This window comes from Prenolepis imparis, unplaced genomic scaffold (genome assembly GCF_030444845.1).
Source record: "Prenolepis imparis isolate NDT839.2.m4 unplaced genomic scaffold, iyPreImpa1.0 SCAF_4, whole genome shotgun sequence".
NCBI lineage: Eukaryota > Metazoa > Arthropoda > Insecta > Hymenoptera > Formicidae > Prenolepis > Prenolepis imparis.
In genome coordinates this window covers 3,255,142-3,279,152 of record NW_028141162.1, presented here as the reverse complement: position 1 = coordinate 3,279,152, position 24,011 = coordinate 3,255,142, and the positions used below count along the sequence as shown (strand labels likewise).

At 41.4% G+C, this 24,011-nt stretch overlaps 2 protein-coding genes across 5 annotated transcripts in view; one reads left to right on the top strand and one right to left on the bottom strand.

The window, feature by feature from the left end:
- LOC145935099 (uncharacterized) overlaps positions 1-24,011 on the top strand; it is an 83,258-nt gene that overhangs the window by 29,457 nt on the left and 29,790 nt on the right. Inside the window, exon 4 of the mRNA XM_083036169.1 lies at positions 20,139-20,184. The gene's annotated coding sequence lies outside the window, so the exon portion shown is untranslated. The remainder of the gene's footprint in view (positions 1-20,138; positions 20,185-24,011) is intronic.
- On the bottom strand, positions 4,113-22,918 carry LOC145935102 (runt-related transcription factor 2). Of its 4 annotated transcripts, XM_083036180.1 has the most exons (6): positions 22,810-22,918; positions 7,734-8,554; positions 7,262-7,608; positions 7,059-7,190; positions 5,618-5,728; positions 4,113-5,209 (listed from the first exon to the last, which is right to left on the bottom strand). In XM_083036180.1, the coding sequence occupies exons 3-6, from the start codon at positions 7,581-7,583 to the stop codon at positions 4,752-4,754; spliced, it is 1,023 nt and encodes a 340-aa protein (XP_082892306.1). In that variant the 5' UTR covers positions 7,584-7,608; positions 7,734-8,554; positions 22,810-22,918; the 3' UTR covers positions 4,113-4,751. The 4 variants fall into 4 exon arrangements, with proteins under 4 accessions (XP_082892306.1, XP_082892304.1, XP_082892305.1 ...); XM_083036178.1 differs by having other exon boundaries at positions 7,262-8,554; positions 22,810-22,825; XM_083036179.1 differs by lacking the exon at positions 22,810-22,918 and having other exon boundaries at positions 7,262-8,562.

Below are 24,011 nucleotides of genomic sequence, written 5' to 3'. Positions count from 1 at the left end.
TTTGATCGAGGAACCGATTTCGTGGATTTTCGGGTCAGTATGGTTAACGTCAGTAAACGTGGTAGAATCGCGAGATTCATATTCGAATCGCGTAACTTAACTCTGAATGCATAAAAGTCGCTTCGAACTGAGAATTGCGACAAATTGCAACTTGGAGAAAGCACGAGTAAATCATGCGCACTTGTTGTAGAATAAAATTTAGAAAGATTTATACGTGTCTGACAAGCGTATAACTTTACTACTTTAATTACTTTTTTATCTTTTGAGTCGTTTTATACTTTCGACCGATGCCGACAAAGAAAAATAGTTGGCAAAAATTGATCTCTAACTCATTTCATTTTCCGACATAAGCTAAAGGACACAAACCTCAAAAAAGTTGAATTGTTCTCATGAAATATTACAACTTGAAAGTTTCGGCATATATTACATTTTTGTTCGTTAAGTATTCTTTCATCTTACCTATATTTCTGAACAAAGCTATTTTTACAGTTAGATTTTCCGACCGTAAGAGTACAATTGCGGCCTGCTAATACATACATACATAATACTCTTGGAATGGTTTCCAAATCATTTAAATATGTTCTACGGGATAAAAGCTGCGCGGTTTATCATCTTCAATGGCTCCCCTAAGATCTAAGGTTCCCTCAGTACTTGTGCTTGTAGTTTTGTGATATTGCTAATGAAAAAAAAAAGAAAAAAAGGGAAATGAAAAAGAAACGCGTGGGGTAGGTTGGTCGGAGCAAGGGAGAAAAAAAAATACGAACACGCAAAGGAACAAAAGAGCGTGGCCGGGCCACGAGCGAAAAACAAGTTTCCTCTCGGAAACAAATGCGGAAAGATCGATCCGCGTGTTTCGCGGAGCGACGGCGCTGCGCGGCGCGGCCTCGCCGATTTAGCGGTGGAACGCGGCTTGAAAATCGGCGGTTTCCGCTGAAACGATTCGCCTTTTCAACGAGCTCTCGTGTGCCGCCAATCGACGCGGTCAAACGACCGCGCCTCGACGGAAGCAAACGTGTGCGTGAACGTGCGGCACACGTAGTACACGTGACTGCGGCGCAGGTTACTCTTTAATCCCGCGACGGCGGCCGCGAACGGGTCGATAACCGATAACGAGGTCGAGGCATTGCGATGCAAAACAGCTCGTTAAGCGTGTTTTTTTCTTAAGGTCGCGCGACGGCCGTCTTTACCTTCGCCCCTCGAGCAGTCGCGAGTTTAAAAGACGTTTAAATTTGAAGAGGCGCGCCTCCCGCGAAGACGACGACGATTCTGTGCGTCGTTGAGGGAAGAAGAAATCGTCTTGGTTGTCGTCGTCGAATGCCTCTCGAAAGAGGCTTATTATTTCCGCGGTCTTTCGCCGCGTGTCTTTCCCTCCTCCCTCCCCGGATTCCTGCGAGACGCCGCCGTGTAATCCTCGACACGTTTCATCGCAAGAACAATTAGTGTCTCTCCCTGCTCTGTGGGGACGATTCTTTTATAGATTAGTTTGCGAAGGACTCGCAGAGATGATTAAGATCCTTTGAGTAGCGCTGCGGGCGTTCTTTTGTTCATTTCTGTTTTATTCGTCGTGTCGCGATATCTCCAGAGTCCAAGAGAAATTCCTCGATGCTGCTCGATCTAGAAATTCGACAATCATTCGCGAAAATTACAGACAAGCCGAAAAAACTTGAGCTATCGGTTAACTTTATATTGAAAATGTTAATAAATTTATTCGTTTTTCGAATATATCGCGCTAGCTCAGTAATATTAATAGTACAGTATTTTAAGCGCGTATTTTTGATTTCTATAGTCAAGAGTGAATTATCTCGACTCTCTTTTTCATGGAAAGGGGGGGCAGTCATTTATTCTCGGCGTAAACGAGGAATTTACGCGAAGTAGACCGATTGCGTTGACATTGCCTCCGCAACCGTGGAGACCTTTACGAACGCGCGCGTAATCCTGTGCGTACAACGCGATCCACGCGTATACCTACGTAAACGCAGCGTCCCGACCCCGCCGCACATCCCCACACAGTGGCCTCTTTCGCATGCGTAACGCCTGTGGTCGGCGCGTTGTTGGGCAGGTGAACCCGGACGAGAGAGCGACACGCAGGAGAGGACGAGCGGGGAAGTTACTAATTGTCCGAGCCCTTTGCCCCTCGACCTGACCCCCTCATCAACGCTGATTGCCTAACTCTAGGACCCTCCAACCAGGGTCCTCACGATTCTAGACTAGCGAAGAGGATCGACATCCTCCTCTCTGTCAACGTGTCGACAAAGCGCGCGCGTGCAAATCAACCGCTCCTTCCGCGTTGCATTATACTTTGATTGCTCCCGTCTCGAATACCCTTGTCGTCGGCTTTTTGCCGCGTTTGTAATAGCAAAAATAATTTCATTTACTTCGATGTAAGTACACACAGAGACTAACTGGAACGAATTTGATTTGATATTTTTCAAATGAAATTTTCGTATCGTGAATTTTTTATGATAACGCACGCGAGATCATTACACGGAATTTTTGCATATATATCTATATACACACACATGCGCATACGCGCGCGTATATATGATAAATCTAGTTGCGCTATAATTAATGTAATTATCTCGAAAAATTTTCAGTTCCTCTACCTTTATACTAATTGCGAGATTACGAGGTCAAACGCAATCGCTCGACATCGTGACACGTAAAATGCCAGAGGTCCTTCTAATAAGAGCGGTTTGTCCCGAAAATCGCGAGCGCGCGCGGAGGTCTGTGTACACCGAAAGTCGATTATTCAGTCCCGGATATCCGCACGTCCGCTCGTCGTTGATTTTTCCATCCCGTGCCATCGCGGCTGACTCAATTATACATGACGATTCTTTGAGCAAACATTAGTTAGCGCCGATCGCGCTCGCGCGCGTCGCGTCGGATTGGCTTGGATCGGTTCGCCTCGTCGGTTCATGCGGTGACCCTTCATGGTTGCTTGGTTCCGTTGTCTACTCGTCAACGAACAGCCCCACGGCTACACGGGGTGTCAACGCGGTTCTCATTTTCTCGCTGGGGCTAATCCTATTAAGCGCCGTGCAAAGCTACGTCAAGCCGACCGACCGGTCGGTCGGTGACCGGTTTAGAGAACATCGCCATTCGATCGCGATTTTTAATCAAGGCAATCTGATCAAGATTTTACATCGCGCCAACACGTTACGTGCCGCGTATCGAATTTTTGCCACGGGGCGTTTTCTCGATCCGGAGAATATATATATCGTATGTATATATATATATATATATATATATATATATATATATATATGTGTGTGTATATCGGCGACAACGCGTGCATACGTCGCACCTGCAACCGGAATGCGAAAATTGAGTTATTCGACGTCACCGAAATTAACTGCACTCGTGCTCTGTGCACCAGTTGACAAACACGACCGGAACAATTCAGAAAAAAAACTATCCCTTACCCCAGGTCATGTTTCAGCGTGATGCAGGGACACAATCCCGACGGGCATTTCGCGTCACGCGACGACGTCTCTCGTTGAATAAAGCCAATGTTATCTATCGCGCGGCGATCTCATTTTTTTGTCCGGAGCGTTCAAAATAAAACTCATAATTATTTGTAAAAAAATTGAATCTCTAGAAGTAATTCGTGCCGATTTCGGCGATCGTACGCCGAAGAACCACTGATTCGTCGGATTTATTTTCGACATACTTGAGAACCGCTGATGTCCCGAGCTTCTATAGGTACTAATACAGATCTCACGCACTCCCCTCGATATAAACCATTCTCCACCCTTGTGTTCGCCGTATGGGATCCCCTACACACGAAAGAGACGGAACGATTGCGCGGCGGTACGACCATTCAGATTTAAATCGCGACCAAAAAAAAATAAATATGGATCCCCTCTTGCAGCAGCACGACGCGTTCCGCTTTCTTTCATATTCTACCTTTCTGCTCGAACTATTCGACGATACTTTTTCGACACTTTTGAGAATAGATTTTGCGCGCACGCGTGTCGATATCGATCATTCGTATATTCATATATGTAGGATCTAATAGTGATCGATCGATTAAACTTAACTTGAAAAGGGTACTGAAAACAGAGGTGAGATTAAATGACAGACTGTTTAGACATATTTTTACGTATAGATCTTGATTTTATTCTTCTCGTGTCGCATCTCTATATTATATACCATCTCTGTTTACATTAAATCTTTCTGATAAATGTCTTTCTTATAAATAATATCGATATCTCTGTCTTTTGGTCTCTCTTTTTTTTCATCACTCATTCACTCATTTATACTTACACATAAACTTCCTTGAACACACGAAAATGCAGATAAATCCTCTTTATAACTACTTTATTGTCCACGAACTATATACACGGTATATACAATTCGTTTTCTCGGATGTGTATACGTTTGTTTAAATTTATAGAATTCATAATGAATTATATAAATTTCTAATTATTAATAAATTCAAATTCATTAATAAAATTATTTGTAAATTATGAACAATGCTTTTTAGATTTAAATCGATGAAATGACCCCTTAGCTTAGCTTTTTCCCGTGTTTCTTTCTGCCTTCGTAAAACCGAAGAGAGAAATGTGCACTGGCGCGCGCGAGCCAACATTCGGAAAAAGATACACTAAGAAAATTTTGTCATTCTTCCGAGCTAAAATCCGCAGCTCGTATCAGAGACGCGTCGCCTATTAAATCGCGAAGACGAATTAATCTCTCACTAGCCTTTCGGGACTTGAATTGTCATTGTCGCACACGAGTTTGCCTTGGACCTACGGCTTCGAGTATGGCCTCCAGACCGGTTTCGTAGATGGTTTCGTCGGCGACGGACTCCTCTCCGATTGCGATAGCCTCTGGGAGATGAGCGTGGTGGGCGCCTTCAGTTCGTTTCTCACGCCTTCGGTCGGCTTCTTCGCGCCTTTGTCCTGCAGCGGCGACGACGACGACGACGCGGACGTGCTCGGCGGCAGAGTGTTGATTCGAAGGGGCACGAAGGCACTTCGGACCTCCTCGACAGGGGAATCGTTGCTGGACGTGCCACTGGATGGCGATCTCGACGGGCTAGTCCTCAGAAGGCCGGCCGTTGCTGGCGTCGACGCGGTTGTCATCGTCGTCGCACCAGCCGTCAGGGCGGTGTATTCGGAATATTTGATGTGATCGAACGTATACGGCGAGAAAACCGGCGGGAAGCCCGGATTGAACAGGTCCGGTGGTGGCATTGGCATCGCTCCTGATGGAGAGAGACGGAGAGAGATAGAATCGGTTAATCTCGGTTGATCGTGTTCGCGGGGGCGATAGTGTAGTAGTAGTAAGTCGCATTGTTGTTTCAACGACGGACGGGACATACGCGCGTGGAGAGGAGCAAGGCGAGGGGAGAGCGTTAGAGGGGTTCGCTGTGGGAAAAGAGAACTCAGACTCTCACCCCTCGGTCCAGCTCACGGGGGTATGAATCATCGGCAGGCGTCGCGGACTCGACGAAATCGATAACGCGCGGATTCTCTCGTAAGCGCTACTCTTTCCACACTTTTTCTTCGCGTTCGCGATACACGGAGGCGAAACATTTTTTCCCCTGCATTTTTTTTCTTTTTTTTTTTTTTTTTTTTTTTTTCTTTCTTTCTTTATCATTGCGTGACTTTACCTTTAATTAGAGCAGGATGTTGCAAATGCCAGGCCTGTGTGATATACGTGGTATCCAACCAGGGATTGAGTATGGCACCCAATCCGGGAAATCCGGGGCCATATTGATAATCTGTAAAATAAATCGCTCGGATGAATCACGATTATAAATTTATTACATTAATTATTTTTGACAAAAATAGATTCTATCGTTTCACTCGATCTACGCGATTAATTTGTTAAAGACTCTCTTTCTCTCTCCCTCTCTCTTTCGCAGTTTACATTGGCGGCTATACGTACGTTATAAACGTGCGAAAAATAAAAACTAAAGACCGACTTGTGAAACCGTTACATGATCTCTGCCGCTCCGAAGAGATAAAGTCTCGGTGACGCGGACTAACGAACCGACAAACATCAGAAAGAAGGAACCCAAGACCTATAAAAGCGAAGATTAACGGCGCTTCAAGCCGGGTGATCCAGAGAGGAGCACAGCAGCTAGTGTATCTCTGTTTATACGAGCGTGGCATAAAATCCATTATTACGACGTGGCGCGGCGGGTTTTCGTGGCGCGGCACATGCTACCGCCATATGCGGTGCGATAAACAAACGCGTAAACGCGGCTTCTTTTGCAGACGTCTATCTCCCTCGCCCTCTCGCTTCCCCTTTCCGTTCCCGTGTCTTCCTCTCTTTCTCGGCTGCCGGCTGATAAACAATTTGACTTAATGCGCCGCGGCGACCAACCGGCGGCCGGTTTCGGGGAAAATAAACGCGAATAGAGCTCGAAGAAGAATGCAATGCCGGCGAAGATCTTGTTCTCTCTCGCGGATTTGACATCCTGCCAAGGGAGAATCGTTTCACTGTGTTATTCTCCTCGTGTTATCGCCGTATATGTATATATACTCTTGCGCGGTGCATGTGCATGTGCATGTGCGCGCGCGCGCGCGCTCGCTCGCTCGCTCGCTCGCTCGCTCATTCGTTCATGTGCACGTGCGAGCCCGCCGACGCTCGGCGTTTCAGCGCCAACCGCCACCACCTCGCGGTTTGAGGTCCGCCAGATATACGCCGGATTATTAAACGCCCGCGAGGCCCCGTTTGCGGATTCCGCGGTGGTCACGGAGCTTCCGACGACTTTTCGGCTGCCGACCGAAAACACACCGATAACCGCTCCCTTCTCTTCCCCTCGTTTTCTGACTCTAATCGCGTTTCGCTATTAACGTTTGTTGTATTTGTATGTAACGTATTCTCTTTTTCTTCGTGCGTATATTTTTTAAAAAGAAAAGAGAGAGACAGAGAGAGAGAGATAAACAAAATTAATTTCTTTTAAATTTTGAAATATTATGTCATCAAAACATGTGAGTTGCTTAATTGTGTATATAAGATTCCGTTTTTCGATAGTTGTCGTAAGTTTTGTCGATAGTTACGATTATAAAATCATAAATAATATATTATGTATATTGACTTACTCGACTTCGATCTTGGTTCGCGTGGTCCGTCTACGGTGACCTTGATAGCTTTGGAATATGTTGCTATTTGGTTCGGCATCGTGCTGATCTGGATCGTCAATGAAAATGATTTTCCTGAAATGAAAGCGAAATCTAATTCTTAAAGTTTAGCGTATATATAGAGAATTTGTATTTGTGTGACTGTACAAGTGTGCTCGACTTACCTCTTCCACTGCGACCGACGAATCTAAGATCGTTGAACTTGGCGATTTGATTCTTCATGACGGCCGTAGAATTTCTTAGTTCGCCAAAACAATTCTCATCGTTACCAGCCCTAATGGTAACCATGGTGCCGTCGGTGACATCGTCGAGCGATATGACCTTGAACGCTACCGGAAGAGACTTGTTTGATCTCCAGTGGGTCGGCAGTGTAGAGCACAGGATGGAGGGACTTCCTGTCTGCATCAACTCCCCGTGACAGGTTCTGAGAGCCTCGTAGATTGCTTTGTAGGTTTCCATCGCCAACGGACCATCCGGTAAATGCATTTTTTCCTCAATTTAAGCGAAAAGTCTAAGAAGAAAGAGTTTAATTATTCTTTCATGAATTTGATCGTGCAAACACTAATAAACGGCGAACACGATCGATCACTGGTCTTTTCATAATTCACTGTCACATTCGCAGAAAAAGATAATCACCATAAACAGTAAACACAAATTATTTCTTTGTGCCCCCTTCCCCTCTTTCTCTCTCTCTCTCTCAGCGAAGAAAGTTCATCCGTGCTCCAGATTCGAGTTGATGTTTCGATTGCACCTTCGTACCGCGGACTTGTAAAATAAATCGTACCGACGCGCACTCGATGCCGGCTGAGCGGATTCTAGTTTTTCGTGGCCGTAGCCACAGCTATTTAGGGGGGATTTTTCTCCCCTCCAATTTTTCCGGAGCCCCACCCAGGACAAGCGCGTCGACCAATGAGGACGGCGGTCGTGTTGTGGCCTCCGCGGCTCGCCGCCTTCGCCCCTAACCAGGCTTAGGGGGTGCTTTGCGAAAGGGGCTGCCTGCCTGCTGCCTGGCTTGCCAAGGGTGGCTTGGCGCCTCCGCTCTTCCTTAACATATCCACTCGAGCTCTCCCTTTCTCTCTCCCTCTATCTCTCTTTCGGTCTCTCGCTCCCTCTCACTCCGTCTCTTACTCATCTCTCTTTCTACCCCGTTTCACCTGTCTCCCTTCTTCGGTCTCTCTGCCTTCTCGTGTTCTGCTCTCCTCATCATGCTGGCCCCGTCGCTACCTTTCCACTTACCGAGCCACCTACGCCACGCTTACGTGACGACGTAAATTTTCACGCGCACGTGTTCCAACTACCCCACCACTTGCGAGCCATCTCCGCGACCCGACTCCGACAGCTGCACGCGTTTCTTGACCTCCAAGGCTAATGCGTCTTGCCCAAGCGGTGAACCGACAAAGCTTCTGTGCATGTTATATTTTCTCTGTCTTACAAGTGCATGTACGCGATGTATATTTCTGAAATATTATAATAAGATGATGTATATAATTTAAGAACGTTGAAAAAATCAGAAGCAAATCGTTTTACATCTCTATGAGACTCCATACTTAAAAACATTTTTATTTCGTTTATATTCTATGCAAAAGTTAAAGAAAATTTAATTAACTGACTTAAATATTTTTTTATACGAGAATATTACACACGCACACGAACATATTATAAGAATGAGTATATACCAATATCTTGATTTCACGAGATTGTTGACTGTCATGTCTTGTAAGAAATTATTAAAAGTTAAATTCTATAAATTGATTCATTTCATTATTTAATTTAATTTTTTTTATATTATAAATAGCGTTCTTAAAATGAAGTTTTTACAAAGATCTATATTTTGCATAGTAATAAAGTAGTGTTGAAATAGTTATATAAAATTACGGTAAATTACTTTGCAAGAAAATGTTTTCAAGATTATTTTCTTATTCTTTTTGTATATTTTTCAAGTTTCTCATATATTGTCATCAAATTCATTAATCTTTTACTATGATTCTCCGTTTTCACGCGTTTATAATGTATCGAAATTAGCGAAATGATTTCATTTATATCTTGTTATACACCATTTTGATAGAAACTCGCTCATGATTTCATGATTTCACTAATATAATTTATTAGCAAATGACTAAATAACAAATAACTAACGAGACTGATCAAAGAAACTTTAGCTAAATTGATTTCTGCATACCCACAATGCAGAAGATAAATCTTTGTTACAAAGTAAAACCATGAAATTGGTTTTTATTTTATTTCCATTTTTATTTCATAAATCTTGTAGCGTGCAATATAAACGCATGTTGACCTAGAAAATGAAGATTAAATGTTTCTTAAGGTTAATTTTACGTCTATGACCTGTTTTTTCAAGACATAGAAAGAGTTGAAATTGAATGAAAACTGATTGTTAAGAGTTAAAACTGGGGCTTCGTCTTTATGCAAAAGTCAATGAAAAGAGCGACTGGTGGTCCCACAATAAATCTTTACTGGCTCTCGATGTACCATCCGTTTTCCTTAAAAAGGTCAACCGAGGTTACAAAGAATCTTGGCCGGAATGTCTACCTAAATATTAATGTTCTTGTATTTCACATATACTATCATGTGTTCTTATATTATGTGTCTATTAATTTAATGGTTTATTTCGAATTTTTCTACGTCATGTTTGCATAATTTTCAAGATTTTTATAAATTGATTTTAACGATCGTTTTCTTAACAGTAAATTTTAATAAATTCTTATAAATCGTTTTGTCGTTAAAATTTATGTACACATATGCATGTACGCATATATTTGTATTACAATTCCAATACTGTGGTTGACCTTTGTAAAAAAAAAAAAAGAAAAAAAAAAAAAAAAAAAAACCGAGTATGTAGAAAAAAAAGTTGAATTTTAAATGTTATTTTCTGACATACAGGAATCTATAATTATTCTGCGATATATTTCTTTAAAAAATATATACGCAACAGTTTTTACAGATGTTTTATATTTGCGTCGATCTTTGAATTTCAATTCTAAGTATTAAAAAATTTTCTGATTGAAACTAATCCCCACGATACTCTGCATATACATATAAAAAATAAATACATGTTAAAGATAATGTGACAAAGAAAGAAAAATTGACTGGCATATAACTAGAGATAATGTGACGAGAGAGAAGAAGAGAAAAGTCCTGATCTCTTGTACAAATAAATTTCACATGCTATCACGTTTATACGTAAAATCAAATTACTTCATTGACGGATTTAGCAGACAATGTCCATCCAAATATTACTAGATATCACATTCTTCGAAAAATAATAGAGAATTAATCTGTCAATAATACTCAAACGCATAGTTTTAAAGTATTGTAAAAAGTATTCCTCACTGAAATGATTATTTTGATCATTTGTATATTATAAATAGTATATTTTAAAAAATATTACTTTCTTTCTCATCAGTGATACAGAAATTTGTACTCATCAATTATCGCGTAAATATATCGAATGCGTCAAATTAAATTTTTTAGTTAATTCTTGAATTAGTATAACGAGATTTTTCAATTTTATGATTTTCAAGCCTTCAAATATTTTTTCTACTTGAATGAAGAGATTATTTAAAGTTTAAAGAAAACTACTTTCTTAAAATCTTTTTAAAAAATACAATCCACTTGCTCAGAATCTTTTAAATCACAATCCACTTGTCCTATGCTGATCATATGCAATTCTTTTATTGTATAGGTGTGTTTTTACTTTGTATTGGTCAGTTTTATTTTGTATTAAAAAAATAACACGGATATATTGAACATATTTTTTGTTATATAATTCATTTTTGTGCAATAAAATCTCTTAACGCAAATTAAAAAAAATGATATGTTATTTATGTGTGTGTGTATGAAGTAAACTAAAATATATTATTTGTTAAAATAATTCTTGCAAAGTAAATTTATCATAATTTTATATCATCTTTTCGACATTACACTTTACAAATTAGACAGACATTAAGTTGCAGAAAATGTTTTGCGATTGTAATTTTGTTAAAATAATATATTTATTCGCAACAATGGAAATGCATAAACGACAGGTTACACAAGATTTGTTTTCTTGTATCCGAGAAATTAAATATCAGAATTATAATACTAGCTTTAATTTTTAGTGCGAATCTTCAATATCACGTTGGTCAAATTCTATGACTTGAGTGTTGACTTTAATAAATATCTGCTTTAGATGTGACATCGGTTTAAATGTGCGGGTATATTGGAGATAACGCGTATAATGCAGACGCGCTAATTTGTAGTCCATTAAAATGGATATATTTTGCGAGAGATAATAAATGAACAGTGTGTTTTATGCGCGTTGAGTTTTTGTGCGTGTGCGAAAATGTTTGCTTTACGCGCTTTACACGATTGTTCCGGGATACCAAATTGCTCATCTTTTTTCCCGCTTTTGTACTCCCGCTTGTGGCATGATAGCTTTGTAGCGAATGTCATAAATTTTAGTGGTTGCTATAACCGGACTGCATCCTTTCAATAGTTCTCAAGACAATTGTTTGGTAATAACGTAGAAAGAGTTTTGGGTAAAAGCCTTTCTGTACCCTCATTATTTTGCCGCTTTCACTTTCATGTTACTGTGTATAATGTATGTATCCTTGAACAAGTCGCTATAAAACTTGTGGTTCTTGTGTAGTTTGGGAGATCGAATACCGAATTAACTCTATTTTTTCTTTGATTTATAGCTTTTTTAATTATTTTCCGACGTTTTTTCACATCGTGTCTGACAAGTTATAGTTAGAAAAATGAACAACTACGAGAACATTGTGAATAAATTTTTCTTTGTAAATTTTTGTATTTAGTTTGACAAATGTACGCTTATATATATAACTTTCATTTTTATTTTATCTGTGTTACAATTAAAATATTAAGCTTTAAATTCGTGTCAATATTTATATATATTTAAATTCTTTCGTAGTTTTAATTTATTACATATTTCGGCACATACAGTTCGGTAATTAACACAGAAGAGTTTTAGATAGAAGCCTTTTTATACCTTCATTATATAATTTTATCGCTTTCACTTCCGCATACAAACTTGTTCTTGATCAAGTGCCATAAAATTTGCGGTGCTTCTGTAATTCGGGGATGAATCCTGGATTAACCCTAACTTTTTTTGGACTTATAATTAAATAGAATTGTTTATCGACATTTGCTCACGTTGTATTTGAATTAATTGGAAAAATAGAGAAATACGCAAACATTCCGAATAAGTTTTGCTTTGTAAATTTTTGTATTTAATTTGAAAAATGTACGGTTATATAATTTTTTATTTCATTTTATTTCATCCGTGTTACAATTATAAAATTAAGCTTTAAATTCGTATCAATATTTAGACTCTTTCGTAGTTTTAATTTATTACACATTTCGACACATATACAGTTGGCATATTTCCGCAACTAATGGCGTTTGACGTGTCGCGAAAAGACGAAAGCTTTGAGCGTTAACTCGGTATTGTCGCGTAACAGAGAACCGGCTGTGACAAGTAATTATAATAGCGCCACTCTCGGCGAGAGAGTCGGAGAGTCGGACGAAGTCGTAAGATTGTGTCATTTTGCCGACTCACGTAACAATGAGGACTAATTTCTTAAAACATCTCGGCACGTTAGGTTTCCGTTTCCTTGTCAGTGCCCAGCAAAAGAGCGTCGGAGCCCTTTAATATTGTCTAGTGCCTATGCCGTGCCAAAGACTATAGAGACTCGCGTCATAAGAGGCGTTGTTATGATTCCATATGGCTTGGATTCTGTGAGAGATCGCACGATCAATGCAGAGACTCGTTAAGAGACACCGAGATTATTAGCGTCAATTATCTTTGACTTAAATTTAATTATGATTGCGCAAATGGAGATACATAATTATATTATATCCAATGTCGATTCTTTTTCTTCTTGGGAATAAAGTGATAGAGATCGCGAAAAGAGAGTAGTCTCTTGAAGATGCGGCCTTTTGACTTTTAACAGTAGTTCACGTAAACGTAACACATCGGAGTGGCGGAATTTCGCGGGGATTGATGTCACTCTCCGATAGATGAGAGATACATACGATGCGCGAGAAACGCGGAGACGGTGGGATGAGTGTGGAGGAGAAAGGGAGAGAGATGCGCGGCGAGGAGAGCAGCAGCAACGAGGCACACAAGTTAACACGAGAGGAGTGCATTGTGTGCGGTGAGCGAGCCGGAAGCGTCGCCATACTGCGTCGCTTTTGTTTCCGTTTTCGTTTGCCCCGATCATTTTCTGCCTCTGCGCTCATCCTCCGCTACGCCCGCTTGCCGTCACCACGCTACGCCCTTTTGTTTTAGTACGGCTCTTTTTCGCGAGTCCTCCTCTCGTCAGGAGCGCACTCGTACGTTAAGTTCGGCACGGCACGACAAAGGGGAGTTATGTACGATCTTACGGGACGCGGCGCGCATCTATTTCTCTCTTTCTTTCTCTCTTTCTGTTTGCAAAGCCGGCGAGTCAGGAAAATCGCGAGTTCGCACATTCTTTTTCTCCGCACGACGCGAAAACGTTTGACATTGCAGTCTGATTGGTGGATGGTTAATAGATTTGCAGTTTTTCTTTCGTTACTTTTACTTGTCCGGGGCGAACTCTAAATTTCACGTTTCCCAACAATGTTACACATTTTTCGCGAATTTATGTTGAACTGTGCCCCGGCTGATGAAAGTTTCTCGGCTCTCCGTCCGAAAAAAACGCAAACACGCATTAGGGACGCGCGGATCCGGATTGCGTCAGGCTAATGGCATTATTCCATATTTTTCCATAAAACGCGGCAAGTAAAAGCCCCTCGCGCGCATGTGGTGGGTGCGCGTTCGCGCGCCCCATCGTGCCGCATCGCTCTGCGAGATACCTTTGATACCCATTATCACCGTTCGGTTACCTGCCATTAATACGCTATATCGATGCCTATTAGTCGGCGCACCTAATAACCTACAACCCGACTATAATGCCCTCAACACACACGAGACAGTCGGGATTCCAGTATACCGGTGGCACATTCTCGGACCGAATGCCAGACTCGCTTACCAATAAACGTATCTTCATCTATACCGCTCTCCTCCCTCCCTCTCTCTCTCTCCGCACGTTCCAACCTTCCCCTTCCCCGTCTCTTCTCTGTCCTGTCCCTTCCTTTCTTCTCTCCGCCATCTCCCGCTGTCCTTAATTCGAGTCAAGATTACAAATTGATTCCGTAGCAGTCTGTGTATGAATCAGGCGTCACGTGTTCGGGACGCACCCTTCGGGGATGCTGCTACGCACCCTCGTACACGAGCGCAATTTACCCACGTATATACAAACGGACACATTTGCGCTCGCTGAAATAGCACACGTGAAATCTTCGCAGTGTATATCGACGGCACGGAGACACGCTACCCCGCCTCGCATCCGCGTGTTGTAGTTATAAACGCAAAGTTTTGGACGTTACTGCACTCCGACGATTTTCGATGAGTTTCGAGATTTTTATCGGACGATGATTAAAGTCGCGTATATACACGCTTGTTTCAAGCGATTTTGTGACCGCGGTCATACCGATTTCAATCGCGGTTCAAATTTTCGTCAACACGCTCCCTTAAATTCGCGCTCGCTGTTTAATATTCAACGAAAAATACGTCGCTATAAAATTCTGGGCGACATGGAATAGGACCCGGTATGTAAAGTCCCATACATCCCGATAGATGGAGATAGGATTTTTATTTCAATCTATCCGGATTTGCGTGGACTTCCATCAGTTTGATTTCGTACGGGTATAGAATTTTTCTCGTGGCAGTTTTAAAAATTTGGATACGTTCACTTCTGTTCAAATTTATCAGACCTATGTCGCAATAGTCTATTAAAGTAGAAAAAAGTATAGTCATATATCTTATCGTTGGGATACATATACATTTAGAAAATGTTTTACAAAAGATTGTATAAAAGTTGGCATCAGATTCGAAGACGAAGTCAGTAGGTTTTGTTTTGGAAATTCTGTATATATCAATGTATGCTTGCATTCGTGTTGCATGATTGATGCTCCGGGGCATTATTACTTGCAGCCCCTTACCTAGTATTGTTACGGACCCCATGCGGAGTAGATGCGGAACGAAGGCACGACCGAGGCGGGTAGAGAAAGAGAACGCGATATGTGTGTGTGGAAAATCGGCACTACGTGACAAATCCTGATTGAACAATTTTAGTGAGATGAGTGACACGTGCTACTGATGTAGTTTAGGAATCCGATAGCCGTCGTCGAATTGAGATGTCAAATATATTTTTGCTTATCATACAGCTGTCGTTATATCACTAAAATTTGATTTATTTGAGAAATGCGCTCAGTAGCATTGCATCAGTAGGATTTTATATATAATAAGTAACTATTTATAGATTTTTAATATCCTCGCGAATACCATTTACGAATCTTTTCCGAATTAACGCACTATATATATATACGTATGTACGAAATCATATTACGAAGATATCAGAGACTATCTCATAATCAAGTAAGGTCGAAGACAATGTAATCCGGGATGGCTCATCGAGTCGGGATGGAACGGAGTTGGATTCTCTCTCTCTCTGGGTATTGCCTCATTAATGCTCGTGCCCTGCCCCGCGCCTTGGGCGATGCGATAACCCTTCGACGGTCCTCCGTCCCTTTAAGTTCTAGCGCTAACTCCTAAGTAAGGTCACCCAGCAATTTCCGGTAGCCATCTTCGCCACGACCCACCGTGTATTTCCCAACTGTGGTAGTCGGGAATTCGCGGGGACACGCGTCGTAGGGGTAGAAGCGAGATTTCGGTGACGCGGGTTGGAGAGCGGTTTGCTTGAATTAGACGGGACGACGTGTCTGAGCAGCTTGTTTGGTACCATCTAGTTAGATTAGATAGTCCAAGTACGAGGAATTTATCGATTAATATTGCGATAGAGCGCAAATTTTCAGTATTCGTGTAATGATAAGAATAATTATAAAACAGATAGAATAACTAGAAAAAATATGACAATAATATATATCTCTCTAAATTTGCTCTCAATTTTTAAAAAAATTTATAAATGTATATCTATATATTTTTTCTCTCTCTTTCTCTTTGCGTCTCTCTATCACTTTTTATATAAGTATATCTTTGTATAATATTGAAGAATATTATGTTCTCTCTATAATTCGCATCTTGATTGAGTTTATTATTGCAAAAAATATATATATATATTTATCTTTCAAATTTATATATGTACGACAAATTTTTAGTTTAAAAAGTAAAATTTAATGTTGCGTAATGAGAGGTAGTCTAGTTTTCAGAAGAAAGAGAATGAGCGATCTAAAATTTTGCGATTTGTTCGAATCGGCGGAGTGTTTTTTACAAAAAGTAATGACGGTAGCGACGATAATAATCCGTTTAATTGGCGCCCCGACCAAATCCAGGCACAATGGGATTAATTTGAACCGGCAGCGCTGTTCGCAGCACCGGTCTCTCTCCACCGCGCATGATTTATTTTATTAGAGTAGCTCTGCGTTTCGGTCCAACAAGCTGGCCATCATTAGAATCGTAAAATGCGCCGCGGAACAGCGTTCGCGTAAAACACTAATGAGACGCGACTTAGCGGTTATGGATTTAAAGCGATTTCAACGGAAGGAGAGATCTGGCCCGCAATTATTTTATCCGAGTGATTCCGTCGACATGGATACGCATAGTTAGCGTAGATAATAAAAAGTTTATAAGACTCAAAACTTTGCTACGTAATATACATATTCAGTTTCTGAATAATAATATTTATTATCGAAGAACCATATAGAGAGGGGAAACGTTTCAAGGATACGTCAAGTCCTCCCGAACGTGAAAGGACATCCGGTCGAATGATCATCGCGAATAGTTTAGGGTTGATTCCCACCCGGGACTTTAAAGCGGACGGGGGTGTTAATTCCATTTTAACGCTCGTTCCTTCTCTCCGACGCCGGATCGAAACTACTCTCTAAGACCGTTACATATTTCATGACGGTTCGAGGAGAGAGACTCGAAGTCGGAAGACTCGGCCCAATTTATAATTCACCTTCTCTCTCGACAAATATCGATTGGCGAGAGTGGCTTTGATGAACTTACTTAGGTTTCTCGGGGATGCGCGCCCTTTATTTGCCCCTTGTCTTCGGTTCCGTATCCCGAAATGATTTGGGAAAAGCGATGAGCGGTCAAATATTTACCGAAATAGTTATCCCCGCGGAATGCTTTACACGGACTGCAAAAGAGATTACTTTCTTTTAACGATACGGAAGAGATCCGATTCGGTAGAATACTCCGATAAAATATTTAGCTTCGAGTTAAACTCTTTTCGTGGATCGAGCGACAACAGAGGCGCGCAGCGCGTTGCGAAGAGGATGACAAAATAATCGGGTAGGATTACATCGCAAATGCCATTGTGGCCTCCTCCGATTTCAAGTGGATCACTATGGACTCTCGAAGGAGCGTAAACATTTGCCGAATCTCTCTCTTTCTCGATATCTTTTCTGTGAGACGAGAAACGGCCCGATGGGGCGCGCGGTGTATCATGGTACCCCACAGACAAACGTTATGTGTGCAAACATAATCGAAGGAGTCCGCTTACTCCCGGCGCAGCGCGCGACAAAAAAAGGAAATGATTCCCATGACACATCCCGAGGGCCGCTTTTGTGTCGTTCTGATGTGTTAATCGTATAGGTTGTGTCTGTGGGCTTCGCTCGGCCCTGATGAATTCTTCGAAATGAAAACACGAATGAGGGAAAAAAATGAAGAGAAGCAGATGCGCGTGATGACTTTGGAAGCGCGTATCGACAGGAATATACGCGTGTACATATGCGGATCTTTTACAATTTTACACGATCTCGACTGCAGTAGCCTCAGATCAGCTGATCAATTTGATTATGTGTCACATTTTCTACGAGATGAATCGAATTGGCGCGACTTTCGGTTCGGCGATCATCGGTGCATCTGTCGTGCGTCATTCAAAATTTCTATAACCGTGTCGAGCGAAAGAATCGGATTTATTATTTCGAAATTACGAAACGCGGAAAAATTCGATTGCATTTCGTTAGGTACGTCAGGCTCGAACGAAAACGGCGGGAAGAGCGATATTTTTGTGTTTAACTCGATCTCGCAGGAATTTCTTTAGATTTGATTTGTCGTAAATTCGCGTTGCCGATTGTAAGCGGCGATTCTAGCGGAATTAATCAACTGCAATTGTCTGTACGCGATATCTGATAAAAATATATTGTATATATATGAAAGCAACGTCGCGGGAAAATTGTGTCAGGAAAAAGTTAACGAATTTTTGCGATTCTCAGCTAGGAGCTTGACGATTGTTTTTGCAAGTATAAACGCGCGGGATTTAATACCCTGGAAAAAGATTCCGACGCCGGCGATCAAATCGGATTAAGGCTGTGAAGCCCGGAAGGCATGCGCCGAAATCACTATAATCTGTTTTGCAAACGTTGCCTGGAGATGAGATTACACTATTTAACGTCAGATCCAAGAGTTTTTCGTACCTGGAGATTCGTGGATCTCTTAATTCTCGAGTTTTAAAGGTTTTCGAGACAGAGTTTTATTGTTAGTAAGTTTGAAAGTTTGAAAAGAGTTTTGCGTACAGGTAAACGCCGTTACAATGGATTTGAAAAAGGTTTTTAGGTTGTAAAGGCATTTTCAAAAAGTTGACCATCTGTGGGCTATCTGTCGTTACACAAAGGTTAAATTCCATGTGTTAAGACAAATAATGGTGGCCAGACTTTGACGTCTTTAAAATTTATTAGCAAGAAAAATCGTTTTGTGTGTCGTGTGTTTTGAACCTTTCCAAGAATAATTAATTGGTTGTGAATATTGCGCGCGTAATGTATATATATATATATATGTGTGTGTGTGTGTGTGTGTGTGTGTGTGTGTGTGTGTGTGTGTGTGTGTGTGTGTGTGTGTGTGTGTGTAATGCATCTTACAATTAATAAATTGTCTGACTTTTATAGTTTTGCTAACATTTTCAGATATGTCAGTTTTACTTTGAATGTATTTTTTTTTTAAATCAAAACTATATCTTTTGTTATCCGTATTGTATCGCGTTATAATATTATCTTTAATCGTAATATTTTTTCGGAATACGCGCTAAACTCTAATGGTAGAGGAAACATCCGAAGAGGAACACACAAAACATTCTTTGCGTCTGTTACACACTCTGTTGCGTCTTGTTATACGTCGCACGCAAGGAAGCCTTTATTAACAAAGGAAAATTAGAATCGCTCTCGCGAATGTTTCTTGCTTAGCGTGGACCGGAGAAAGAAAAGTACGAGGAGAAAAAAGGGAGGCTTCCGCGGCGATGCATTTATGCGGCGCGTTTATAGAGAGGGGGAGCGCGTCGTCGTTCTTTGTGCGAATAGCTCACCTGATTTAACGCGGACACAGCGGTGCCGGGAGGAGTGATACCTGACAGATGTTTTGGGATTTCGAGTATTTTCGGTTCCGCGAGAGAGACCGCACCGGGCCGCCGCGCCGGTGGAGACTTTGAAGTAGCCGTTTTTCCCTCCGTCGTGTGTTACGGCGATTTCGAGGCGGCTGTCGACCTCGCAGGCCTCTTCAACTCGACTCGGCCGATCGAAATCGTCAACCGAGCCATATCCAAGTTTCTCTCTCTGTTACTCTCGATTCCCCCTGTCGGGACTCACAAAAAAAAAAAAACCAGTCGCGTGGCTCGTAATTCGAAAGAAACAATGCTCAACAAATGCACGCCAGATGGAACATTTCTTTACGGATAATTACAATTGTGCGGCTTTAATAACAATTTTTTCTCTCTTTTTTTTAACTAGAACAACACAAGCGCGCGCTACGCACGCGCCATTCTTCGGTTTTATGTTAAAAAAAATGATATAAAGTTTGTTTAAACTCGATTAATATTTTTTCACAGAAATTAGCTGATTAAAGCGTTGCTAATTAAATTTTAAAATAATATATTATAAAAATTAAAATAGTAATATGTTGTAAATAATATGTTATAATATCTTATTTTTAAGATATTCGACACATACATATGTATATACATAATTTAAATATTTTGTTTTCAGATCAATGTGTGCTGTGTACTACAACTCCGCTATTGTCAACATGTCGGTGAGTGAAAAATTGTTTTTTTCATAACATTTCTGTAGCAATAATGGGGGTGTATATATGTTGAAAATATTAAAATAATGTTTTACAATAAATATGTTATAATATATTATTTGCGATTAATATTTTTTGACAAAAATTGGTTGATAATTGTCAAAAATATTAATCAAATGTAGAATATTTTAATATCTCCTTCTAAAAAAGACATGTAAATTATAAGTCAATTCTCGCAAGTATTGTTGCATCTTTTCCGCAATGCTGATTGTTTCGATTTGCATTGTGCGTTATATTCGTAGCATCGAGAGGATGTCATCGCGAGAGTTAGTAGTTTAACAGTTTGTTTAAAATAAAATTAAATAAAATAATAATATTAGTTTTAAATAATATGTTATAATATTTTAAATTTGATTAATATTTTTGATAGTTATTAGCTGATTTCTGTCAAAAAATATTAATCGCCGATAAGGTATATTATAACATATTATTTACAACATATTACTATTTTAATATTTTTAACATATTATTATTTTAAAATTTGATTAGCAAATTAACGCTTTAATCAACTGATTCTATAAAAAAAATATTAATAAAGCGTTAATTTGCGGGTATCGACTTTACATATCTTTCTTAGAAAAGGATGACATCTTGATCGACTTATCTTTTTTTTCAAAGTTTCATTTAAATCGCATATCTCCTTCCGTCTGTCTGTTATTTTTAATAAATCTTGTTATTTGCAATATAAACGGTGGCATATTAAATATTATAAAAACGACAATCGAGAAATGATTGGCCAACTGAAGAGATAATCTGTAAGAATCCACTCGTGTTTTGTGTGTTTTTTTTTTTAGTAACTCGGGATGTAATACGTACATCGGCATTCGTATGTATGTATATGTATACGGTACCGGCGCGGCGGCGCGTAAACCAGTAATTCCATTGCATATGAATCGCAAAAGCCGGACTCGGCCGGGTTGCGACTGCATCATTTCCCTCCGTTCTTCATCTCCCCCCGCATCACCCATCTCGGTCGCGCGAAAGTTATCGAGTAATCAGTCGCGTATTGTTTTACGGGCCGCTGAATCGGAACGCCGATTGGACCGGTCCAGCGATCACACGCGCGACGCCGATGATGGCCGTCGACTAATTTAGCGGCTGGAGAGAGGTAGAAAGAAAAAAAAAGAAACAAAAGAGAAGAAGCCACACGCGCGAGACATTTTTACTGGTAGCGATCGTTTTTTGGCGAGCGCTTTCCAAGTGGTTGGCCGCCGTCCAAATCGCCGGGACGCGATTTCACGCCGCGAATAAAATCGCTAGGCGATTTCTCGTTTGAAAAATGTTCCTAATCTGTGTGCGCGAAGCTCTCCGAGAGAGAGAGAGAGAGAGAGAGAGAGAGGGAGTGACTCTTGAACGTTTTCGGAACGACACCGCGGCGGTCGAAGACCTTCAACAGGTGGTGTTTAAGTTTCCTGAATTTAATAAGCCGTGCTCGTAAAAGTATTCCCTCCTTTTATGAAAATAGCGGATATCGAAAGCGATAGCCGCGGGCGTTTTTAATTATACATCTGTGATACATTTAATCGTATCACTCATTTGTCTTTTCAATTTAGCAAAGCGTAACTGGACACGTATTTTTATAATTATATTCAGTTTGAGATCAATTGCAGTAGTTTATTGATTAATTATGCAAATATCTTTTTTTGTCAGTCTTGTTGGCTATAAGCGTAATTAGCGTGTATAAAATAATTTAACATTTCTGTTCTCTCTCCTTCTCTCTCTCTTTTTCTCTTATACAAGTAGAGCGTCGCGAGTTATGGGCACAGTGATCTATATAACATTTTCAGATCGTTTCGAGGATATTTGTCGGCTCGCCGGGGAGAAAACCACTCGCCGTGCCGTTGATTAGCGGTCGAATCAGTCGTAATTGTCCGTAACCGAAATAGAATTATCGATCGATCCTCTTGTCCAACTGTCGTGTAGTTCGCAAGTCGCGACTCGCCGAGGTACAGATTGATGAAAAAGTCACAGTTTCGATAGACAAATGAAAATACGTACAGAGATATAAAAATACATAAAATATCTTATAAAACGTCCAATAAAATAAGTTTTTATTTTATCTGTAGCTATTTATAAAAAAGAAATGCCTTTATAGAAATGAGGCAAACAATAATATTAACTCTTCAATTAACATATTCTCATTTTTTGCTAAATTTTAAACGATGAAAGTTATCTTAGACTTTTAAAAAGTTTTAACATTATATTGTAATAATTTCTCACTTTTTTCTCATTATATATAATGAAATGTCATCCATCTCGTGTGTCGTCCGCTTTCGTTTGAAAATTCCACGATCCACAAGTTCTGGTCCTTCGTAGGTTTAAGGTTTAAGGAACAATCGAACCATTCATCAATCAGCACATCGGTATCAGTCGCGTAGAACTTTATAATCACCCTGTACAGAGTCGCGGAGAGGAGGCAGGCATTGCGAGAGGATGTCCGAGGGGAGGAAGCGGATACGGCCGTGGGGTTGAGCGGGATCGCGGAGTGGAAGAAGAGTGCAGGGGAGGAGAGTAAGCGAGCGGGGGGTAGACTGACCGGGGGGACGGCAGGGGGACGCGGACATATATACCTACCCGTGTTAGCAACCCCATTGATCTGGCGGTGGACGCGGCAAAAACGAGCTCGAATAGAGGAAGAGGGTCGGTGGCGAGGGCGAGGAAGTGAGGGTCGGAGGATGAGACGTGGGGGAGGAAGGGGGGAGGCAGTGGGTGGGTGGTGGTCGAGTGGGTGGCGGTTGAAAATTTGCGGAGTGCCGAGCTGCACTGCCAGTATCGCGCGCGCCTTCTCTCTCTTTCTCTCCCTCTCCGTGTGTGTATACCTCGCACACTTTATATTTCTCTCTATCGCTCTCGATACGGGATGAGCCTTTCGTTGCTCGTAGCCGGTGTGACGCGGTGCGTCGGTTACGAGAAACCGTAACGGCGGTGCGGCGCGCGTCCGCACGCGCGCATACATTGTACACACCAAGAGTGAGAATGTGGCGTGTGTCTCTCACGCTCTCTTTCTCTTTCTCTCTCCCGCTATCTCATTCTCTCATTCTCTCAATGATGCTGCGGCGCGGTGCGGAGAGTGGCGACGATGAAAACGCGGCCTACCCATCCGTCCTGTCGAGATTCGGTCGGTTTGTTGGCCCCGCGATATATGAACGGATTCGGTCAGGCTGCACTGCATCCTGCCAGACTTCACGCTCTCTCACATTCTCTCGCATGCCCTCTCGCAAGCCTCGCTCTCCCCCCTTCGTCCCCTTCCTTCCATCCCTACGCTTTTTCTCCGTGTCCATCGCGGTATCAACCAGAAATGGCTATCTATCTCACTGGGTTAGCGTTACGGGTCTCGTTTCGTCGTCGTGGAGCATGGGGAAACAGGTACGCGTGAATCATTTCCGAGAGAGTTTCGTCTCTAGCGACCTTTGGCGCATAGAAAGCATCGAAATCCGACTTGCCGGCATGCGTGCTTTCGACGGAGGTTTCGATACGTTGAAATTTATTCGGCCCGTATGCGCCTCTCTTTGAATCTAGTGTATTTGAAGTGGTGAAATCGGAGCCGCCGCCAAGCGTACTCGACGGAGATTTTTTTTTGATAGGTTAAAATTATTTTCCTGCGCACTCGATGCGCGAAGCCGCCGTTTACCGTTTATCGAGGTGGTGCGTGAATTCGGTAAAGACCGAATTTGTTGCCCGACCGAGACTTTTCTCGGAGAGATTCGACGTTCTTTTTTGTCTTTCCCGATTCAATGTAATCGCTCTTCCGATTGACAATGAGTGGTACATTTTTG

What these genes read in the sequence shown, in the direction of transcription:
- LOC145935102 (XM_083036180.1), bottom strand. Translation starts at nt 7,583, where the DNA reads ATGCATTTACCGGATGGTCCGTTGGCGATGGAAACCTACAAAGCAATC. An exon ending in CGTCGGTCGCAGTGGAAGAG is followed by an intron (nt 7,191 to 7,261) that starts GTAAGTCGAGCA and finishes TTTAAGAATTAG; the next exon opens with ATTTCGCTTTCATTTCAGGA. An exon ending in CGAACCAAGATCGAAGTCGA is followed by an intron (nt 5,729 to 7,058) that starts GTAAGTCAATAT and finishes TTTATTTTACAG; the next exon opens with ATTATCAATATGGCCCCGGA.